This window comes from Tachypleus tridentatus, chromosome 2, assembly GCF_004210375.1.
Source record: "Tachypleus tridentatus isolate NWPU-2018 chromosome 2, ASM421037v1, whole genome shotgun sequence".
In the NCBI taxonomy this organism is placed as follows: Eukaryota; Metazoa; Arthropoda; class Merostomata; order Xiphosura; family Limulidae; genus Tachypleus; species Tachypleus tridentatus.
In genome coordinates this window covers 23,040,938-23,062,525 of record NC_134826.1, presented here as the reverse complement: position 1 = coordinate 23,062,525, position 21,588 = coordinate 23,040,938, and the positions used below count along the sequence as shown (strand labels likewise).

Below are 21,588 nucleotides of genomic sequence, written 5' to 3'. Positions count from 1 at the left end.
ATATTACTCAGTAACTAACAACGAGTACTGCTACCAATTGATATTGCTACCTATTAAGCTATTAAAAAACAAAACGTTATTTAATGGGTAGTAAAAAATCACGATCGACTAGGGCGTCTGGAGGTTCTGTATCACATTACAATCAAGGACAAATGTCAAATAAACACAGTATTACAGATAGATGTGTTAAGTAAAACCAATCTCCCAGACAACGAACGTACTGGTATGAACAGCACCTCTCCTCGAGAATGCTTCATGTTTCACGAAATACTTGGTTCGGCATTTTACCGTTTTGTTATTTTTATATCCTTCACTCATTCTCAGAGACAGAAAGAGTTTTCTTAGAAACACAAACGTCTGTTTAATCAAAGTTTCAGAAGCTTGAAGGATAGCCAACAAGAATATAACTCTTTTGTTTCAGCCTGTTACTTTTCCCCCTTTTGTTTTCCTGGCAACAAACGGTCTTGAACTTAAATACACTTTCATTTCTGGAAGTTTGCCTGGGTTGTTAAAGGTCTATTGAAGACAGTGGTGCGAAATACGCGTGCAAACCAGCCTCCTCGCGCGGGTAGAGTCACATGAGCAAAATATAGAGAGAGTTGGAGTTGTAGTGATATGCGCGCCGTATACTCGGGCCTCGTTTTTTGGTGCTGCCTTATAAATTTAGTAGAAAAACGCTGTTTCTCTCAAGCGCCATTATTTGATATTATAGGTTCTTAAATTCAGTCGCAAATGACAACCCACTGGCATAAGCACTAATGTTTATGTTCTTCAAGTTAAATACAAACTACTTTTAATGAAGATGAAAAAAACGTTAACACTCCTACGAAAAGTGGGGCCTATTAGGTCTTACTTTTCGTAGGAGTGTTAAAAAATATCACGTGTAAAACTGCTTTAAATCTCAGAACCACGTGTGACAACATTACACGTTGTCGTAATACCATGTAAATCACTTATCAATATTTCCAATTTTAATGTGTGCATATACGTGACCGACAAGAAAGTTATTTGATACGTCATTGAAAGAACATTCTAGCAAGGGGTTCACTTGTGTTAGTAAAGTGCTGAAGTAAATATATACTAATGAGATTAAATTGTATTCTATAATTCTGTATATTCTACCAAGTACTTGACTTTTGTAACTGTGATGCGTTGAAAGGTACATTTATCGAGAAACCCCGGCATGGCCAGGTGGTCAGGGGCGCTCGACTCGCAATGTGAGGGCCGCGAGCTCGAATCTCCGTCACACCAAACATGCTCGCCCTCTTAGCCGTGGGAATGTTATAATGTGACGGTCAATCCCACTATTCATTGGTAAGAGTAGCCCAAGAGTTGGTGGCAGGTGGTGATGACTGGCTGTTTTCCCTCTAGTCTTACACTGATAAATTGGGGACAGGTAGCACAGATAGCCCTCGTGTAGTTTTGCGCGAAATTAAAAAAAAATATATATATATTAAGAAATTAAATTGTATAACTGTGAAGAGTACATGCTACCAATAATTTAGTATATTATACAATGATATCACGAGAATATGTTACGAATAACTTAATTTGTGGTACAAAAATGATGTCACGAAGATAACTTAAATATACTTGATTTGTGTTACTATAATTCTGCCCTCTAGTGGCACAGTGGCAAGTCTGTGGACATATGACGCCACAATTCATGTTTCAGTACACGTGGCGGGCAGAGCATAGATAACCCGTTGTTTAATTTTGCCCTTAACACAAAAAAACAGAACACAATATTATGCTGTCAAGAGTAGTATATGCCAACTAGTACTATGCTGTCGAGAGTATATTATATACAGCAGTTTGCTTTTGTGCTTATAATTTTACATCAATTAAAATAAATTATGTATAAAACTAATATTTAAGAGTCTTAACCATGTTGTGATTCAAACAACATTAACGTTAAAAATAAATGTATGCATTACATGTATAAATGTAAAAATAAATAAAAATAAAGACCTAAACTGGTCTTCACCTTTATTCTTTGACCTTTTAAACAGTTTCTGGACTAAATATCCACAGGAAAAAACGAGTAACATCGATCCTGCTTAGTGTTTAAATTCTTCTATAAATACAGGATTACAGTGTGAGTACAGGACATCTCAAAACACCATATAATATGAACGTTACTTCATCATTCAACCCACTGATCAAAACAATGTGAACTTTACTTCTACATTCAACCAACAGATCAAAACGATATGAACGTTGATTTACCACTCAACCCACTTATCAAATCAATATGAACGTTACTTGACCATTCAAACCAGTGATCAAATCAATATGTACGTTTCTTGACCATTCAAACCAGTGATCAAATCAATACGGACACTACTTGACCATTCAAACCAGTGATCAAATCAATATGGACGTTACTTCACCATTCAAACCAGTGACCAAATCAATACGGACGTTACTTCACCATTCAAGCCAGTGATCAAATCAATATGGACGTTACTTCATCACTCAACCCACTTGATGTTATGTAGTCCTTAACTGGTAGAAACAATGTCTTTTAATAATCTGTAATTTTACATCTGGAATTTGATAACAGCAGAAGAAGCTTGGTAAAGCAAGTATCCCATGACTTCTTGCAACGACACAGGAGTGAGTTATTAAATTACAACAATAAATATATACAATGAAACACTGAATGATTTATGTGAAACAAAATTTATTGATGAGACCTGTAAAATATACACAGATGTCAGACATTTCAAAATGGCGTTTTGGTGGATGAAATTTTTATGTGAACCAAAGACCGTATTTCAGAGCTGCTTAGAATTAGAAAGGTGGCAGGATGGTTGTACACAGACTAATCACAGTAAAAATGGTGAGTACAATGATGGTGGAATTAGGACTATCTGGCTGTATCGTTAGTTTCAATTTATCCATTACATTTATAAGCTTTGGAGTTACGCTATTTATACGCGTGTTCTTCTGTGACAGACTTTGATTTAGTTCAATTTTAAGTCACCAGGACACTGAATTTTTCACCAAACAGCCCCTTTGGCTTAGATTACTATACAAACAGACCTAACGGCCAGAAAATAGTCTAATTAATTTCAGTCAATGACACACCTGTCCATAAATAATATAGATTGAATAAGTTTACACAAATGACCGCTAGGTACAGTCAAGTCCATAAAATAAACATGGGCTGTTTCGTAGAGAGGCACGCTATGTACAGAGGTCACGAGATGTTTCCAGTTGTATTTAACCCTAATGTACATGTACAAAAAACACACAGCCAGGAGAGTAGCGACCGAAGCCGAGGACAAGGAAGTCGAACTTCCTTCGAGACGACGAAATATAGTTACATAGAATATTATTATTATACCAAACAGATAATTTTGGGTATTACGTTGGTCCCATATCCTAAAGGCCCGTTAGCTGGGCCGGCAGCTTGTCCCCGGCTCGAATACTGAAAGCCACGTACTCGCGGTCTTAAAAAAGAGTAGGTCTGACTGCACGTGCTGGTAGAACTAACAGCACATACCTTAAGTGAGAATTTGGTGGTTCATACTAGGCTCCGGTTGATGGTACCAATACTGGGGCATGTAGCCGTTTGGTAAGCTCATGGGGGGCTTGCCGGGGTTCATGTCCCACGAGCTAATCGGAGGGCTCATGGCGGGCGGGCTCACAGCTGCGAGGCTGCTAACAGACGGACTGTTGCTATTTGGAGGCAGCAGGCCAGGTTGCCCGGCACTGCCCGGGCTATGTGTCTCCGGTGGCTCCGATGGCGTCTGCGGTGTGGTTGCGGGATTGAGCGGATGTTGGGCCTGGTTATGGGAGGTTTGTTGTTGTTGATGTCCCTGGCCGGTCGCTTGTTGTTGGGCTTTCAGCATTTTTTTGTATTTGGACCTCCTGTTCTGGAACCATATTTTGACCTGGAAAATACAAACACTTAGTTAGCTAAAGGGAATTTTATATAATGTCTCCGTAATTTACAATGTTAAAAACACAGTAAGTGTTCGATCATTTATCCGAAAAAAGACAAAACTTCAGCAATTGTTTTAAGCAAGAGGAAGAAAACCATCCGCTAGGAGTACGTATATAACTAATTAGTAAACTTTTTAAAATGCCACAACTAATTACAAACACTTTCAATTGTATTAAGTCAGAATGTCTGTAACCAGGAGCGTTTGGTAGGATACAAACTGAAACCCATAGAACACAACCTTAACTGCTTAACTGACCTCAAATAGCCTAATAAAGAATGATTTGAATACAAATATACGAACAAGCGATAACTGCATATCTAACCATTCACTGAAAACTTTTCCACTCCATCTCAATGCTACTTAAGCCTCGAAAGCAGAACTAGGTTTAGTTAAATAACATGATTTTGGCTTTGATGACGGAACATAACAATTAGTCTGAAGGCTTATGAAGCTAAAAACTGGAGCTCAATACCTACAGTGAGCAAAGTAGAGATAACATATTGTGTAGATTTACTCTTAACAACATAAAACAAACTAAAACCAGCATAAAAACTATGTATTAATAATACAATATACACCAGCTAACCCTACTAATAATATGTTCGGCCCGGCATGGCCAGGTGGTTAAGGCACTCGTATATCTGAGGGTCGCGGGTTCGAATCCCCGTCGCACCAAACATGCTCCCTCTTTCAGCTGTGGGGGCGTTATAATGATACGGTCAATCCCACTATTCGTTGGTAAAAGAGTAGCCCAAGCGTTGGCGGTGAGTGGTGATGACTAGCTGCCTTCCCTCTAGTGTTACACTGCTAAATTAGGGACGGCTAGCGCAGATAGCCCTCGTGTAGGTTTGCGCGAAATTCAAAAGCAAACAAACAGTTAACAATATGCATCTTACTTTAAACATTAATATATTTCGTAGAATATACTAACCCTACTAATAAAATGTTATTTAATTCCAAACTTAACCATAAAAAATGTGTTTTATAAAATATACTAACACTACTAATAACAGTTTTCTTACTATTAAATTGAAACATATAAAATATGTTACAAACTATACTGAATCTGCTAAAAGCATGCTTCTGACGTACGAAAATTAACATAAAACTACTCTGTGTATAAGAACATTTCCATATCGCTTGAGTCAAGGAATCTGATGGTTAGGGCGCTCGACAGGTAACTTACGTGTCATGTGCTCGAGCCACATGACTGAGCTAGCCCGCCCTTTCAGCCGTGGGGGCGTTATAAAGTGACGGTCAATCTCTTATTCGTTGGTTAAGAGCAACCCAAAAGATGGTGGTGAGTGGTGTTGATTAACTGCCTTCACTTTAGTCAACTGCTTCTAAATTACGGACGGCTAGCAGAGACAGCCCTTCGATAAGTTAACTCGAAATTCAATAAACAAACAAACGTGTGTAAAGGAAATACAGTCTTTTAGGGTACGTTCGCTCCAAATTAGTGAGTTTTGTACAAGTACAGGGTGTTTTGTCTCTACAGTATACTAAACCTACTAATAGCACTCTCTGACTTACAAACATAAACATAGAAAATAATTTGTCTCTGTTACTAGCTAAACTCTTCTATATTCAAAGTTTAACACAGAAAAGAAAATCCATCTGCCGTTCTTATTGACCCTGCTTTTAACCGTTCCAAAACTATTAAGCAGGCAGATTAATAAACAAGCAATTTGGGTAACCTTAAACGTCAAGCTATATCATCGGAAAAATGATAACGTACTCTTATGTCAGTACCAGGGAATGCTAAATTACTTGTATATCAGTGCCAGAGACAACCCTGTTTAAGATACGATTTTCCAATATTGTTACCGATTCAACAACAAATGTAATAGCCGTAACACAGGAAAACGGAAAAGACCGTACTGTTATATCAATGTCAGAGATGAATTGTTTAAGATAAGGTTTTCCAATATTGTTACCGATTCAACAACAAATGTAATAGCCGTAACACAGGAAAACGGTTAACCGTACTGTTATATCAATATCAGAGATGAACTTGTTTAAGATATATCTATTTAACAACAGAAATTTGTCACTTGAACACCTAGATCCTGCCATCTATGACTCTACCTAAGATACGGCTGTACTGATTACCATAAGACAATGTATTTTAACACCCCGCTGATGTGAAAAGTGGTGACGCAGCTGAAGAGACGATTGATTATTTAGTACCAGCGGTCAGTGTCCTGGAAATAAGAAAACAATAATAGTGTTTGGTTATCTCAGAACAGCACCCCAGCTAGTACAGCGTTATGTCTTCGGATAACAGCGCTAAAATCAGGGGTTCGATTCTCCTCGGTGGGATCAGCAGATAGCTCATGATGTGGCTTTGCTATAAGAAAACATCCACCCACCTAACCACTCAGAACACCAAAGAAGCGTCTGTTACGTGTGTAATATTGTTACTTATTATCTAACTATTGCCTGTCTTGGAACAGCGTTTGATATAATTCTAACGCACTGTTGCTTGCTATTATATCTAGATTTTAAAATGTGAAACAGTTATACAGAAAAGTGTAAAATGTAGGTTTCTAGAAGAGCGTATTAAAAATAGCTAGTCCAGACTATGAAACGTGATATCAGAACAGTTAATAACAAACTAGTCCTACCAATGAAACCACAAGAGTTATTAAAAACTAGCCCAAATAATGAAACGTGGAATTAGAAAAGTTAATAATAAACTATTCCAAACAATGAAACGTGGAATCAGAACAGTTACTAATAAACTATTCCAAACAATGAAACGTGGAATCAGAACGGTTACTAATAAACCATTCCAAACAATGAAACGTGATATCAGAACAGTTAATAACAAATTAGTCTAAACAATGAAACGTGGAATTAGAACAGTTACTAATAAACCAGTCTAAACAATGAAACGTGGAATCAGAACAGTTACTAATAAACTAGTCCAAACAATGAAATGTGGAATCAGAACAGTTACTAATAAACCAATCTAAAATACAAAACGTGGAATCAGAACAGTGAATAACAAACTACTCTAAACAATGAAACGTGGAATCAGAACAGTTACTAATAAACTATTCCAAACAATGAAATGTGGAATCAGAACAGTTACTAATAAACTATTCCAAACAATGAAACGTAGAATCAGAACAGTTAATAACAAACTAGTCCAACAATGAAACGTGGAATTAGAACAGTTACTAATAAACCTGTCCAAACAATGAAACAAGGAAGCAAAACAGTTACTAATAAACTATTCCCAACAATGAAACGTGGAATCAGAACAGTTACTAATAAACCAATACAAACTATGGAACGTGGAATCAGAACAGTTAATAACAAACTATTCTAAACAATGAAACGTGGAATTAAAATAGTTACTAACAAACCAGATCAAACAATGAAACAAGAAATCAGAACTGTTACTAATGAAACAGCCCAAGCATTGAAACATAGAGCAATAACATTTAACTTACAAATCAGCCCAAGCGTTGAAACATAAAGCAGTAACAGTTAACTAACAAATCAGTCCAAGCGTTGAAACATAGAGCAATAACAGTTAACTAACAAATCAGCCCAAGCGTTGAAACATAGAGCAATAACAGTTAACTAACAAATCAGCCCAAGCGTTGAAATGTGAAACCATAACAGCTAACTAACAAACTAGTCCAAACAATGAAACGTGAAACCATAACATTTACTAACAAAGCAGTTCAAACAACGAAACGTGGAATCAGAACATTTACTAACAAAATAGTCCAAACAATGAAATGTGGAATCAGAACAGTTACTAACAAAATAGTGCAAGCAATGAAACGTGGAATCAAAACAGTTACTAATAAAATAGTCCAAACAATGAAACGTGGAATCAGAACAGTTACTAAGAAACCACTACAAGCGGTGACTCGTGGAACTATAGCAGCTAACTAACAAACCAGTCTAAACAATGAAACATGGAACTGGTTGAATCAAACTCTTGTCTGTTTTGAATAATATTTAAATTTTCCTTTTGTTAAATCACCACCAAGGCCAATCGTAAATAGAAATAGAAGAAATAAGACGTTCGTCAGTAAACACGTTAATAAATGCTCAGTTATAACTTAGTTATACTAAGTTACTTGTTAACTTAGACGTAAAACACAATAACGTTGATACACGTTCGTGTGAACAGAGGTAACATTTACGTTCCGTAAAATCGCACCTACAGAGAGAGAGAAAAAGAAAAGAAAACATCTAGAAAAACGACAGATGGAAATGATTTGATTAAAAATATACATAACTAAAGAATGGCACGTATTTGCTTGTTTTCTTTTAGTGAAAGCCACATTGGGCTATCAGCTGTGTCGCAGTGAATCAAAGCCCAGGTTTTAGCCGTTGCAAGTCCGTAGATTTGCCGCTGCAATACACTGTACCGGATCTTTAAAATACAGGTTAAGTTATGGCAGGACAATTTATTTAAGTCTCACGGTTCAGTCAAAGGCAAAACTATTAATATGTTGGTTTGTTTATTTGATAGCGAAGTTATTATATCCACTACGGAAAATCGATCCATGGATTTTACCATGGTAAGTCTTTTAATTCACCATTGATCCACGGAGGAATAAAACTCTATAACTGACCTTAAGAACACAAATGAAACGATGCCAGGAAAAGTACTTTAAATATAAAGTTTCAGTAATTATGAAATACGAAACAAGAAGTATTGAGATGTCTTTATGATATTTAAATGTATTTTAGTCCTAACATGTACTCTTGGAAACTGTATTCAAATAATTCACCTTTTATTCTGCTATAAAGAAAAACTACATTTACATACCTCCATGGCCCAAAAGACATTTAACTCTAAAGTTTATTTAAAGTGCTACAAATACGACCTAAGTACTAAAACTGACCATACAGCAAAGATTTTTGAAAAACAAAACAAACTTAGTAATAAAAGTCAGAAAACGCCTGTACAACGCAAGTTACACCTAAAGCAAACTACAATGTTAAGCCTAGCTGTGTTGCATGAATTATTCCTTGTATTCCTTGATATCGGTCAATCTATCTCAATTTAAAGAATGAAATTTCCTTGTTGCAACTCAAATGTTGTCCCCCCCTCCCCCGAAATTGTACCTGTGTATCAAAGGAACGTATTAGCCTAAACTCGTACTTTCACACCAACAAAAGTAGGTTGTCACAATGGGCCAGTTTCCAGAGTGTGATAGGACCAAATAATTCCTTTGCTTAAAGTTGTGGGTATGTTATGAGAGTGACAGTTAATCTTTTAGCTTGGATAGTGGGCGGTAAGGTGCCGTTGACTTACTGTCTTCCCTCTGGTCAGTAGTCCAAAATTACGGATGCTGACAAACTGACTACCTTCGTGGCTTTGCCATAAATACAAAAAAAACAACTTAATAAAACATTCATCCAATACTTGTAACACAGAGTACAGGAATGTATGGCAAGTGTTAGTAGATCACAGGAATGTATGGCAAGTGTTAGTGGATGACAGGAATGTATGACAAGTGTTAATAGAACACGGGAAGGTATGAAAAGTGTTACTATATCACAGGAATGTATGGCAAGTGTTAGTATATCACAGGAATGTATGGCAAGTGTTAGTAGATCACAGGAATATATGGCAAGTGTTAGTATATCACAGGAATGTATGACAAGTGTTAATAGATCACAGGAATGTATGACAAGTGTTAATAGATCACAGGAATGTATGACAAGTGTTAGTAGATCACAGGAATGTATGACAAGTGTTAATAGAACACAGTAATGTATTGCAAGTGTTATTATATCACAGGAATGTATGACAAGTGTTAATAGATCACATATTCTGAGAAAAACGTTATTAAATGCGGCTGTTCTTCACCCAAACCAATGCATTCGACCTTTCTCAAGAGTCAATTAAACCAATCTACAGATAATGAAAAACTTAATTGTTTTTTTAGCGGAAATGAGGAAAACCTTTGAATGCAGGTGCATGGCCAGCCTAGTGCAGAAACCAGTAGGTGCCCGTTGTGGGTGCGGGTCCAAGGGGAGGGTTAGCTGGAGACGACGAGTCACGCAACCACTAGGGATTAACTCAAACATCACTGAAAGAGGTGGTGAAGGTAATAGATTTTGCTTTTCATAAACAATAAATTAATTGCAAAGAAGTGACGTAAAATTACTAATTCTATTTCCGTTTTCTACTTAAACCGCTCAAGTAAAATTAGTGAATCGCTTGTGGTTTAAAAAACAACAACAACAACTAAAATAAAGCCTGAAGAACATATTATCAAATTAAAATTTATATTTTTACACGATAAAATTGCAATACGACCCCTCTCTTAACAAAGCAACAAAAAAAGGGAATGTTTATTAAGTCTAGCGGCTACGCACGCTTTAGAAGAAACTGGTGGATGTGGTGAGCTATTGTTTGTTGAGGTGTTAGAGGTGTTTGTATACAACAGCATGTGGAAAACAACAAGGCAACATTTTTGTTTTGAATTATTGTTTAGTGAAATCTCTTTCTTTCAGAGCCTAAGAACCGTAGCCACAGGTAAAAGTTAGCGAAGCCAGCTGTGTTGTAGGCTAGACTGGCTCCAAGCCCCGCGGCAGGTGTTCCACACACAGCTACATGCAGAGAAACAGCCCGGATCTACGCTGTGCATTTGATGGCAGCAACAAACGTACTCAACTTTCCTTGTCTTACCTCAATAAACTCATCTATCCCAATACTGCCACAAACTTCTGTGGATCCAAACGCATTAATTTCTCTTTATCTGGTATCATAAATTTACCAAACCCTGCACATCACGATATATTCGTTACAAGACGTACTTAGAAAACCTCATACGATAAAGATTACAAAGAGTTGCTCGTAGTTTCTTTAGCCACTTACAAAACATTTATACCTTTCTCGGTACACTAGAAAATTCTCGAAGCAATAATCTACCCAATATGTATATATTCCCTTCAATTGCTTCAGCGGCAAACCCGAAGACTCATAATGCCAAAAAACCGGGTTTGCGCTTAACAACAAAGCATGCACGTATCTGTGACGAAAGTGCTTACGGTGCTACACAGATATCAAGTCGCTTCACAAGTTTTTGTAAGAAACCTATTCTTTATTACTTTAGTAAAAGTCACATATCTCTACGTTCTCAGTTGAGCACTAAATTACCCCACAGTTATCTCAACTACAACAGCACCGAAAGACAAGCTGTCATGGTTCTTATTTCAATTTCTAAACGGCTTAATGAACTTCACTGGTATGGCTAAGGTAATCTGAACACGTGAACCAACTACGGTATGGTGGTATTTAGGAGGAAGGAATGACCCGTTTTTCCTTCTTTCACAGAGCCCTGAAGCCACCGACCTACAACAAAAGGAACTGAGTGACCAACGCAAGATTACTATCTCTCCTTTCCATTAATGGGTCAAGCTGGCGAGGAACGGCGGGAAGAAATGGTAATTTTGGGCACGGCAGGGATAGTAGGAAACGAACTAATTAAACGACTTATCGGAACCAGCCTCAAACGTTTGATTAGAAACGAGCATTTAATGATCAAAAGACTTGTTTGGAAAACTGTAAATGCCATGCGCAACATTAACCACCACGCGTCAGATTTTCTCGCACGACACAACTTGATGATGTAGAGGTTATATCTACCAGTTAATATTTCACAAATACACCTTACCTAGGAGTGGACATAAGCCTTTAACAAGGCTATTTTCAGACACGAATAACAATGGTGGAAAGTGTGCTTGAAAGATACAACTTGTTAGTAAAAGATATACAAGAGAACCAATATTTAACGTTGGGAGTTTCCATAATACTCTTAGCTCTTACTCCGTATGAAACTGGTAATGAAAACTGCTCGGTAAACACTTAAGCCACTAGCACCCTTTATTAGAAATATTATTTGTTGATCTTTCCAGCACGTGCTTTACACTGAACAGGATTAAATAAAAAAAAAAGTGTGGCCACAACCTAATCCGGCTTTTCTATATATTGTCGCGTCAGATTTCCTTTGTCAGCTCAATAATTCAGCGTCCATTGACGGAATCCTGCCCAAGGGAACGGAGATCGCGTGCATCGCGAGCGGCTGAGCGCCTATTTGGATGTGGTTATGTACGATGTTATCAATAATGCTTTTGAGTAAAACAAACATTTTAGACGCAGGGCAACATGTTGTCTTGAATATTTAAAGAACCTCGGTAACATACATTATGTTAGTGAACATTTCTTAGTTTATTAAAAGTATTCATGCAGTTGAAATTTTGTGGATTCAGAATGTGAATTACAAATACGCTAAACAAATATTTATGAATAGGAAATGTCTTTACCTTTACTGTCGTAAATGTGGTAATACCTGTGTAAGGCTCATATAAATATTGCGAGATCGCTACACTAAGTATTATATCGGAATAGTACAAGTTCGCTACACTAAGTATTATATCGGAATAATACAAATCGCTACAGTAAGTATTATATCGGAATAGTACAAGTTCGCTACAGTAATAATATAACCAGTTGTTATTGACAAATGCCTGAAACTAAAACTAAAAAAAAAAAATTAACATAAACGTGAACCTATTATGTATAAAAAAACGCATTTAAGTTCCCCTAACACAGACTTGTGTGAACTGAATTACGATTGGCTATTGTAGCGGTACAAACAAATAAAATCTGTACTTATATCGTAACAATAAAAATGGCTCACTGTTTTCAATTAAAATTGGTCCACCGCTAGGACAGCGGTAAGTATACGGACTTACAACGCCAAAATCAGGGGTTCGATTCCCCTCGATGGGCTCAGCAGATACCCTGATGTGGCTTTGCTATAAGAAAAACACACTCAATTAAAAATTGTCTTTATTGAAGTCACAAATTTATTAGGTGTATATAGATTAAGGATATGAGCTAACACATTTGTGTTATCTTGACAAATTTGTGTTTTGTTACCCAACAATAACTGTATTGTCTTGACAAATTTGTGTTCTGTTACCCAACAATAACTGTATTGTCTTAACAAACTTGTGTTTTGTTACCCAACAATAACTGTATTGTCTTGACAAATTTGTGTTCTGCTACCCAACAATAACTGTGTTGTCTTAACAAATTTTATGTTCTGTTACCCAACAATAACTATGTTATCTTTAAAAAAAATGGTTTTGTTACCCAGTAGTGATTGTGTTGTATCTTATTCAACAGAGCTGAAGTTGGATTGCTTTCAAGACAATTTTTAGTGTGTGACTCAGTCACTATCTGTATTACCCGCTACTACGTGAGCTCTTCAAAACGGCAGTTAAAAATCAAATTAAACTAAATTAACAACATTGAAAAATAGCAAAGTTGAGTGAGGAACGATAGTTTACAGGTCAGAGGTCATACTTACAGATTTATAAAAGTTAAAGTACATATATATGTTGAGATTTCAATGCAAGTGTTTTGAAGCATAACTCTGGAAGCTCCTTGTGTGTGCGAGAAAATTTGTTGGTTTTAATGAAAGTAAAACAGTTAGATTACTTATATGTTTTTAATTCACTGTACACTTGAGGACCATACTAATTAATAAGTACGTATATTCGAGATCCAACTCATGCAACGAAACATCTCTCTCACGTTCGGTGTTTAAATTAATTATCTAGGCCTAAACATAACACGCATGCTTTACAAATTAAAATCAAGCGAACAAAGTCAACAATAACATTCTCTGCTACTACTTGTGACCTGATCACTTAATCTGTTTGTTTTTATAATTTATTTTAATTAGAATTATTCAATTATGAATATTAATGCTATACTGTAATTATTTTCTCATGTTATACATGTGTGTGTGTTGTTTAGATAATAAACGAAATATTGAACATTCCATTTATTGTTTTTGTTAACACAATATTAATGTCTTTGTCACTTACGGCACGTTTAAACCTCGATTACGCTAGTTACGTTTGCTTGAATTTAAACGGTATGAACACACCCGTAAAGAAAATGTGTGCCGTACATGAAGTAACGTGGCTGGGTTTACTGAGAAAAGTTAACTCCACAGTATAATCAGTTAATACCAAGTCCTATACGTAACACGGGGCGAAAAACAAACCTTTAACTGTTACAAGTAGGATGAGGTTTGTTCTTCAAATTAACTTTTGCCGCCATTCAAGAAAAGGCTTAGCTTAATGTAGAAAAACATTTTACTATAAAATAACCCAAAATGAGGAAAGAGAATTACAAACATGTTATTCAGCTTCTCTTTAAGGAATAGTTTGTACAAACTAATACCGTACATTTCTAAACAAACTACACTACACTAACACTATACGTTTCTATACAAACTACACTACACTAACACTATACGTTTCTATACAAACTACACTATACTAATACCATACGTTCCTATACAAACTACACTACACTAACACCATACGTTTCTATACAAACTACACTACACTAACACTATATGTTTCTATACAAACTACACTACACTAACACTGTACGTTTCTATACAAACTACACTACACTAACACCATACGTTCTTATACAAACTACACTACACTAATACCATACGTTCCTATACAAACTACACTATACTAACACCATACGTTCTTATACAAACTACACTATACTAACACCATACGTTCTTATACAAACTACACTACACTAATACCATACGTTCCTATACAAACTACACTACACTAACACCATACGTTTCTATACAAACTACACTACACTAACACCATACGTTCCTATACAAACTACACTACACTAATACCATACGTTCCTATACAAACTACACTACACTAACACTATATGTTTCTATATAAACTACACTATACTAACACCATACGTTCCTATACAAACTACACTACACTAATACCATACGTTCCTATACAAACTACACTACACTAATACCATACGTTCCGAAACAAACTATACACTACCTACTTTCAGTTTAAAAATTAGTTTATACAAACTATACTACACTAACACTGTACGTTTCTATACAAACTACACTATACTAACACCATACGTTCTTATACAAACTACACTACACTAACACTATACGTTTCTATACAAACTACACTACACTAACACTATACGTTTCTATACAAACTACAATACTAATACCATACGTTCCTATACAAACTACACTACACTAACACGTTTCTATACAAACTACACTACACTAACACTATACGTTTCTATACAAACTACACTACACTAACACTGTACGTTTCTATACAAACTACACTACACTAACACTATACGTTTCTATACAAACTACACTACACTAACACTATACGTTTCTATACAAACTACACTACACTAACACCATACGTTCTTATACAAACTACACTATACTAACACCATACGTTCTTATACAAACTACACTACACTAACACTATACGTTCCTATACAAACTACACTACACTAACACTATACGTTTCTATACAAACTACACTACACTAACACTATACGTTCCTATACAAACTACACTACACTAATACTATACGTTCCTATACAAACTACACTACACTAACACTATATGTTTCTATATAAACTACACTATACTAACACCATACGTTCCTATACAAACTACACTACACTAATACCATACGTTCCTATACAAACTACACTACACTAATACCATACGTTCCGAAACACTATACGTTCCTAATTTCAAACTACACTATACAAACTATATACGTTTCTAACACTGTACGTTTCTATACAAACTACACTATACTAACACCATACGTTCTTATACAAACTACACTACACTAACACCATACGTTCCTATACAAACTACACTACACTAATACCATACGTTCCTATACAAACTACACTACACTAACACCATACGTTTCTATACAAACTACACTACACTAATACTATACGTTCCTATACAAACTACACTACACTAACACCATACGTTCCTATACAAACTACACTACACTAACACCATACGTTCCTATATAAACTACACTATACTAACACCATACGTTCCTATACAAACTATATATACAATACACTAACAGCATACGTTCTTATACAAACTATATATAAACTACTAACACATACGTTCTTATACAAACTATACACTACCTAATTTCTCTTTAAACATTGGTTTATACAAACTGTACACTACATTACACTAACACCATACGTTCCTATACAAACTACACTATACTAATACCATACCATACGTTCACTATATGTTTCTATATAAACTACACTATACTAACACCGTTCGTTCAAACTACACAACACTAATATATCCTATACAAACTACACTAACTAATACCATACGTTCCGAAACAAACTATACATACGTTTAAAAATTAGTTTATACAAACTATACTACTACCTAATTTCTATACAACACCATACGTTCTAACAAACACTAATACCATACGTTCCTATACAAACTTACACTTATACAAACTATACACTATACATACACTACACTACACATACGTTCCTATACAAACTACATATACTAACAATACACTACACAACACCATACGTTCATATAAACTACACTATACTAACACCATACGTTCCTATACAAACTATATATACAATACACTAACAGCATACGTTCTTATACAAACTATATATACAACACACTAACAGCATACGTTCTTATACAAACTATACACTACCTAATTTCTCTTTAAACATTGGTTTATACAAACTGTACACTACATTACACTAACACCATACGTTCTTAATACAAACTGTATACTATTTAATTTCACTTTATACGTTTCTCCGTACAAATTATACATTACACTTAAGACGTTTCTCTAATTTTAAGCATTCATTTTATAGAAACTATCTACCGTCAAACTTTATTTCAAGTTTTAGTGAATCAAAATGCCTCTCGTAATATATTCGGTTAATTTTAGACGTAATTTGTTAAAATATGTATTTTTTTCAGATAACTACAAAGCATGTTAATATATTGCCTTGTATAAGAAGCTTCACGACTACTATAAATAATAAACAACATGTACACCATACTACAGTTCACTGATATAGTTATGTAAGTCAGAGATTCACATATAGGTGATCACTGTCAACTGGTGCTGTTGTAATGAACACGTCTAGTCTCAAGTAGAAATATTTTCATATGAAAAGTCGTTATGTATTGTGCCAATAGAAACAGCATGGCCAATGAAGAGAAACCAACAAGCTATGTCTATTAGAGCAGCTTGACCAAAGTAGAGAAACCAACAAGCTATGTCTATTAGAGAAGCTTGACCAAAGTGGAGAAACCATCAAGTTTTGTCTATTAGAGAAGACTGACCAAAATGACGAAACCATCAAGCTATGTCTATTAGAGAAGATTGACCAAAGAGGAGAAACCATCAAGCAATGTCTATTAGAGAAGCTTGACCAAAGTGGAGAAACCATCAAGCTATATCTATTAGAGAAGCTTGACCAAAGTGGAGAAACCATCAAGCTATATCTATTAGAGAAGCTTGACCAAAGTGGAGAAACCATCAAGTTTTGTCTATTAGAGAAGACTGACCAAAATGACGAAACCATCAAGCTATGTCTATTAGAGAAGATTGACCAAAGTGGAGAAACCATCAAGCAATGTCTATTAAAGAAGATTGACCAAAGTGGAGAAACCATCAAGCTATGTCTATTAGAGAAGATTGACCAAAGTGGAGAAACCATCAAGCTATGTCTATTAGAGCAGCTTGACCAAAGTGGAGAAACCATCAAGCTATGTCTATTAGAGCAGCTTGACCAAAGTGGAGAAACCATCAAGCTATGTCTATCAGAGAAGACTGACCAAAATGGAGAACAAGTAGCTAGGTATAATAATTAATTAGGAATAATTAATTTATCGCCTGAAACAAATAATGAAATGTTATCGCTCAAACAGGTGATTCATTAAACGAGTAATTAGAAAAACCACCCGTTTAATGAGTAATCGCAGCTAAACACAACTAGAGAACAAAACAACAACAAACGTTTGAATGTTTCTTGACGAACGTCTTTTACTTTAAGTAGATATTTAAACTGCATTCTTACTTTATCCGTTATTTCCCTTATAGTCCCATGAAACAGTTTTTCTACCTCGGCCCCTGTTACCTCCGTGAAAACACAGTAATTACCCAAATCTATACATTTAGCCAACCCTCAAAAGATGCATAGCACTGATTACTTTACAACCGAGGTTCCGTGGGAAAGTCGAACTCCAAATCAAACGAAACCAGGAAAGCGCTTAACGTTTAATTATCTGAACATCTGTTTTCGACAAACGTAATCATCCTAGAACTATTTGAGGGTGCTACCGAAATGCCACACTGTGAGCAAACAATAATCAGAGCAGCTTTCTTGTCACGACACCGACAAAAAGATGAAAGTGCTTATTTGTGGCTACTGTTTTGAGGACAAGGGCCACTTTCCCAGGAAACCTCAATAGGCTGATTGCCCCTGTTAAGCGTAGTTTATGAGGGCACTAAAGCCGTAATCTTTGAGACCTACCTGTGTCTGAGTTAGGCCTAGCGAGGCAGCGAGTTCCGCTCGCTCTGGCAGTGCCAGATACTGAGTTCTTTGGAACCTCCTGTTGAGCTGCTGGAGTTGAAGACTGGAGTAGATGGTTCTCGGTTTCCTCATCTTTTTACCTTTCCCATTAACCCGTAGTGTATCTTCTGGCTGGATTTTATCTGTCACAATATGAATGTTACATGAGTATCATATCTTGTAATCAGACATGTGCTTAATGATGTTTATGTGGCGTTCCTCGTGAAATCACGAATCAAAATATTTCACAAATAAAAATCACTTTTCTAATACAATAACGAAATCTACAATAAATCAGATGCATAATAATCAAATCAATTTGGCATCGTAACTAATAGCCAATTATATATATATATAAACTTATTATTACTGCGTACGAGTAAACAGGATATTCAATAATGAATTTCGCCAACAGTCGAACTACTTCCAATGATTATGATACGCGTAACATAGAACATACTTATTTTCTCACTTCAACAAAAAATCAAGGAACAATGATTTCACTGATATTATAATTAAAATGTTTTTAATCACATAATAAAACAATAACGAATGTGTAATGTTATTATTAAATTCAATATTGTTCACTTACTAATTATTATAAATAATAAAAATAACAATAGCTTCAATCAGTCCAGTTCCTGAAAAGAAGTCATATGAAGGCAAACACCGCTTTTATAACGTCCGTCCTTACAAGGCAAAATATTAGAAATTATTTAAATGACCATCAGCTAGCTGTCAAGAGTTTTTATTTTTATTGTCATAATTCACATTAAAATAACAATCTTTAAAGTTATTTTAATAAGTATTTTTTATAATTCAATTCATTTTTGGTAAGCCTTTTTCTTTTCTTTTATGATATATGGTATTCTGTGTTTTTACTTTTCATAACTTGTTGATATTTGACCGGTTAACCTGTTCTTCCAAGCATTCAAGTTAGTATAAAAGATAAGCCTAATTTATCGGTGGACTCAGCAGATAGACCGATGCGGCCTTGCTATAATAAAAAAACACGCACACAAGTCTAATTTAACAAATACCCATTATTTCATCTAAGCAATGTACAAGAAATAGCGATGTTTAAGGAAATGTTTACGTCAGAAAACAGGTCTTGGAACGAAAAGTTTACTTATAAACATCGTAAAGAGAGTATACGAAACGTCTGTGTAACAAATTCGTTATTAATTTATCAGTATACTTACATTTTTTTACGGGTCTAAGTAATACTTTTCCCTTTATTAAAAAAAAATATATTGTCTACAACATTACACGTTTCTGGACTATCTGTACTGAAAGTAATTTTTAAACATTATCAAATTATCACATGTCATTCACCCATTCAATTAGTTAGGCTTAACGGTAAATCAGTAACATTCGTTTCTCAATAATATCTGCCCGAGCGACCCGTGCGTATGGATTCCTTAATGCGTGTTCATATTACCTCCGTGACAATATACATCTTATTTATAATTACTGATGTTTAAAACCTATTGCAATTGAAAATGAAAGCTCACGCCCGGCGATGTCTTACGAGCTACATTCGGTAAGGCAAAACAACGTTTCGTTCTCATATTTATAAAATATGATAGAAAATAGCTGTGCCCGTCACGCTAAGCTATAATTGCTTTGTTTTGTTTTTTCTTTCGTTGCTTTCAGTCACGTGCTAGATAATTACACGTTTAAAAGTGACAATTGAAATATAATTTAAAAATACTACGATAATTTTTTTTAAAAAATTATTCTGTCAAAAGATTTTATAATGTTATCAACACACTTAATCGATAGCTTTGGGACGTTTAAGAGCGATTTTAATCGATTTAAGCTCTTATCGTTTGTTTTAATGTATTTTTCTTACATTTCAAGCGGCCAGATGTACTTACCATCTCTAGGCGATGGTGGACATGGGGGACCACAACTAGCCACGTTTGGGGGATACGTCCCCAGGTAGTGATGGCTCGGATGAGTGTAAGAGTTGTGAAGACCACTATTTAGAGGGTTATTATTCATTGGGAACGGATAACCGCCGAGCGATCGGGCATGCTGGCTGCCGGGGAAAGCTGTTTCGTGCTGCGGCACCTGGTGGCTAGGATACGCCGACCGTATCTGGTAGGATTGGGTATGATGTTGCATGGCGGTCAGTCCTTGCTGCTGTAGCTCCATGAAAGCAGACTTATTCTGTACATCCTGATCAAGACCGTCCGCCGTACCCATCATGTTAGGGTAGGGGGGCCGAAAATTCCGTGAAGTTCAACGTGGTGACGGTTTGGGTGAAACGCGACTGAGAACGAAAGTCGAGAAACTCGGTGTGGTCTTCCCGTTGCTGGCGGACAACTACTTAAACTGAGGGCTACTGCCTTAACACCACTTCCATGAACATGGCTGACGGCTCCACCCCCTTCTGTCTCTTCTGCTTACTGATTGGCCCCGAGAGTGCGCGCGGCAACCGACGGACGCTGATTCTGTCACATTTCTAAACTTAGTACTAAAACCGTTTGTCCGTATAGATAAAGCCCCGCCTTCCACCCCAACCAAAGATATTAATAGCAGAGCATAGCCACGATAGCCCGAGTCCTCTCCACCCCCACCCCCCTCGTTTGGAGCACCTTAGAAAGCTGTTAGTAACGCTCACCCGGCTTCTGACGACGTCATAATCTTGTGCGTTTCTGTCAACCAGACTCTATCGGCCAGTGGTCGTATACTGACCGTAACTACCCAGGTAGTAGAAAAATAGATACTGGCGATCCAATTTAGCGCGACGAAACGTTTGTGCAACATCAACGCGTGACTTCTCTACAAACTTGTGTTCTATTATTCGTTATATACACGTGCACTTGTCTGTCTATTATAAGGCTTTACGAAAGTGCATAGCTTCAAGTCTATCACAATACAGATTGTAAGGAAAATAATAATGTAGTACATATATAGTATATGTATTCGTGTGCTGGCATCATTGTTTTGGTAGTAAGTGTATAATAATTAACCAGCTAAAACCTTGTCTTCATTAGTATTAACAAAGTGAATTATCAACGTTAACCCGTGGAAATAAAAAAGATTGCTTCATTTTATCTTTCCATGAAGGTGGGTGTTCGTTAATCACAGGGGATTTCCCATGTTTGCTTGTTC

General features: G+C 36.0%; 1 protein-coding gene across 1 annotated transcript; it reads right to left on the bottom strand.

Moving 5' to 3' along the window:
* Positions 1-2,669: 2,669 nt before the first annotated feature.
* On the bottom strand, positions 2,670-20,813 carry LOC143239479 (homeobox protein DLL-1-like). Its single transcript, XM_076480570.1, has 3 exons — positions 20,346-20,813; positions 18,427-18,608; positions 2,670-3,902 (listed from the first exon to the last, which is right to left on the bottom strand). The coding sequence occupies exons 1-3, from the start codon at positions 20,677-20,679 to the stop codon at positions 3,513-3,515; spliced, it is 906 nt and encodes a 301-aa protein (XP_076336685.1). The 5' UTR covers positions 20,680-20,813; the 3' UTR covers positions 2,670-3,512.
* Positions 20,814-21,588: the final 775 nt, after the last annotated feature.

Excerpts from the sequence above, each read along its gene's own strand:
- LOC143239479 (XM_076480570.1), bottom strand. The coding sequence starts at position 20,679 with ATGATGGGTACGGCGGACGGTCTTGATCAGGATGTACAGAATAAGTCT. Across the intron at positions 18,609-20,345 it reads TCCACCATCGCCTAGAGATG|ATAAAATCCAGCCAGAAGAT; the intron begins GTAAGTACATCT and ends ATATTGTGACAG. Across the intron at positions 3,903-18,426 it reads TAGGCCTAACTCAGACACAG|GTCAAAATATGGTTCCAGAA; the intron begins GTAGGTCTCAAA and ends TGTATTTTCCAG.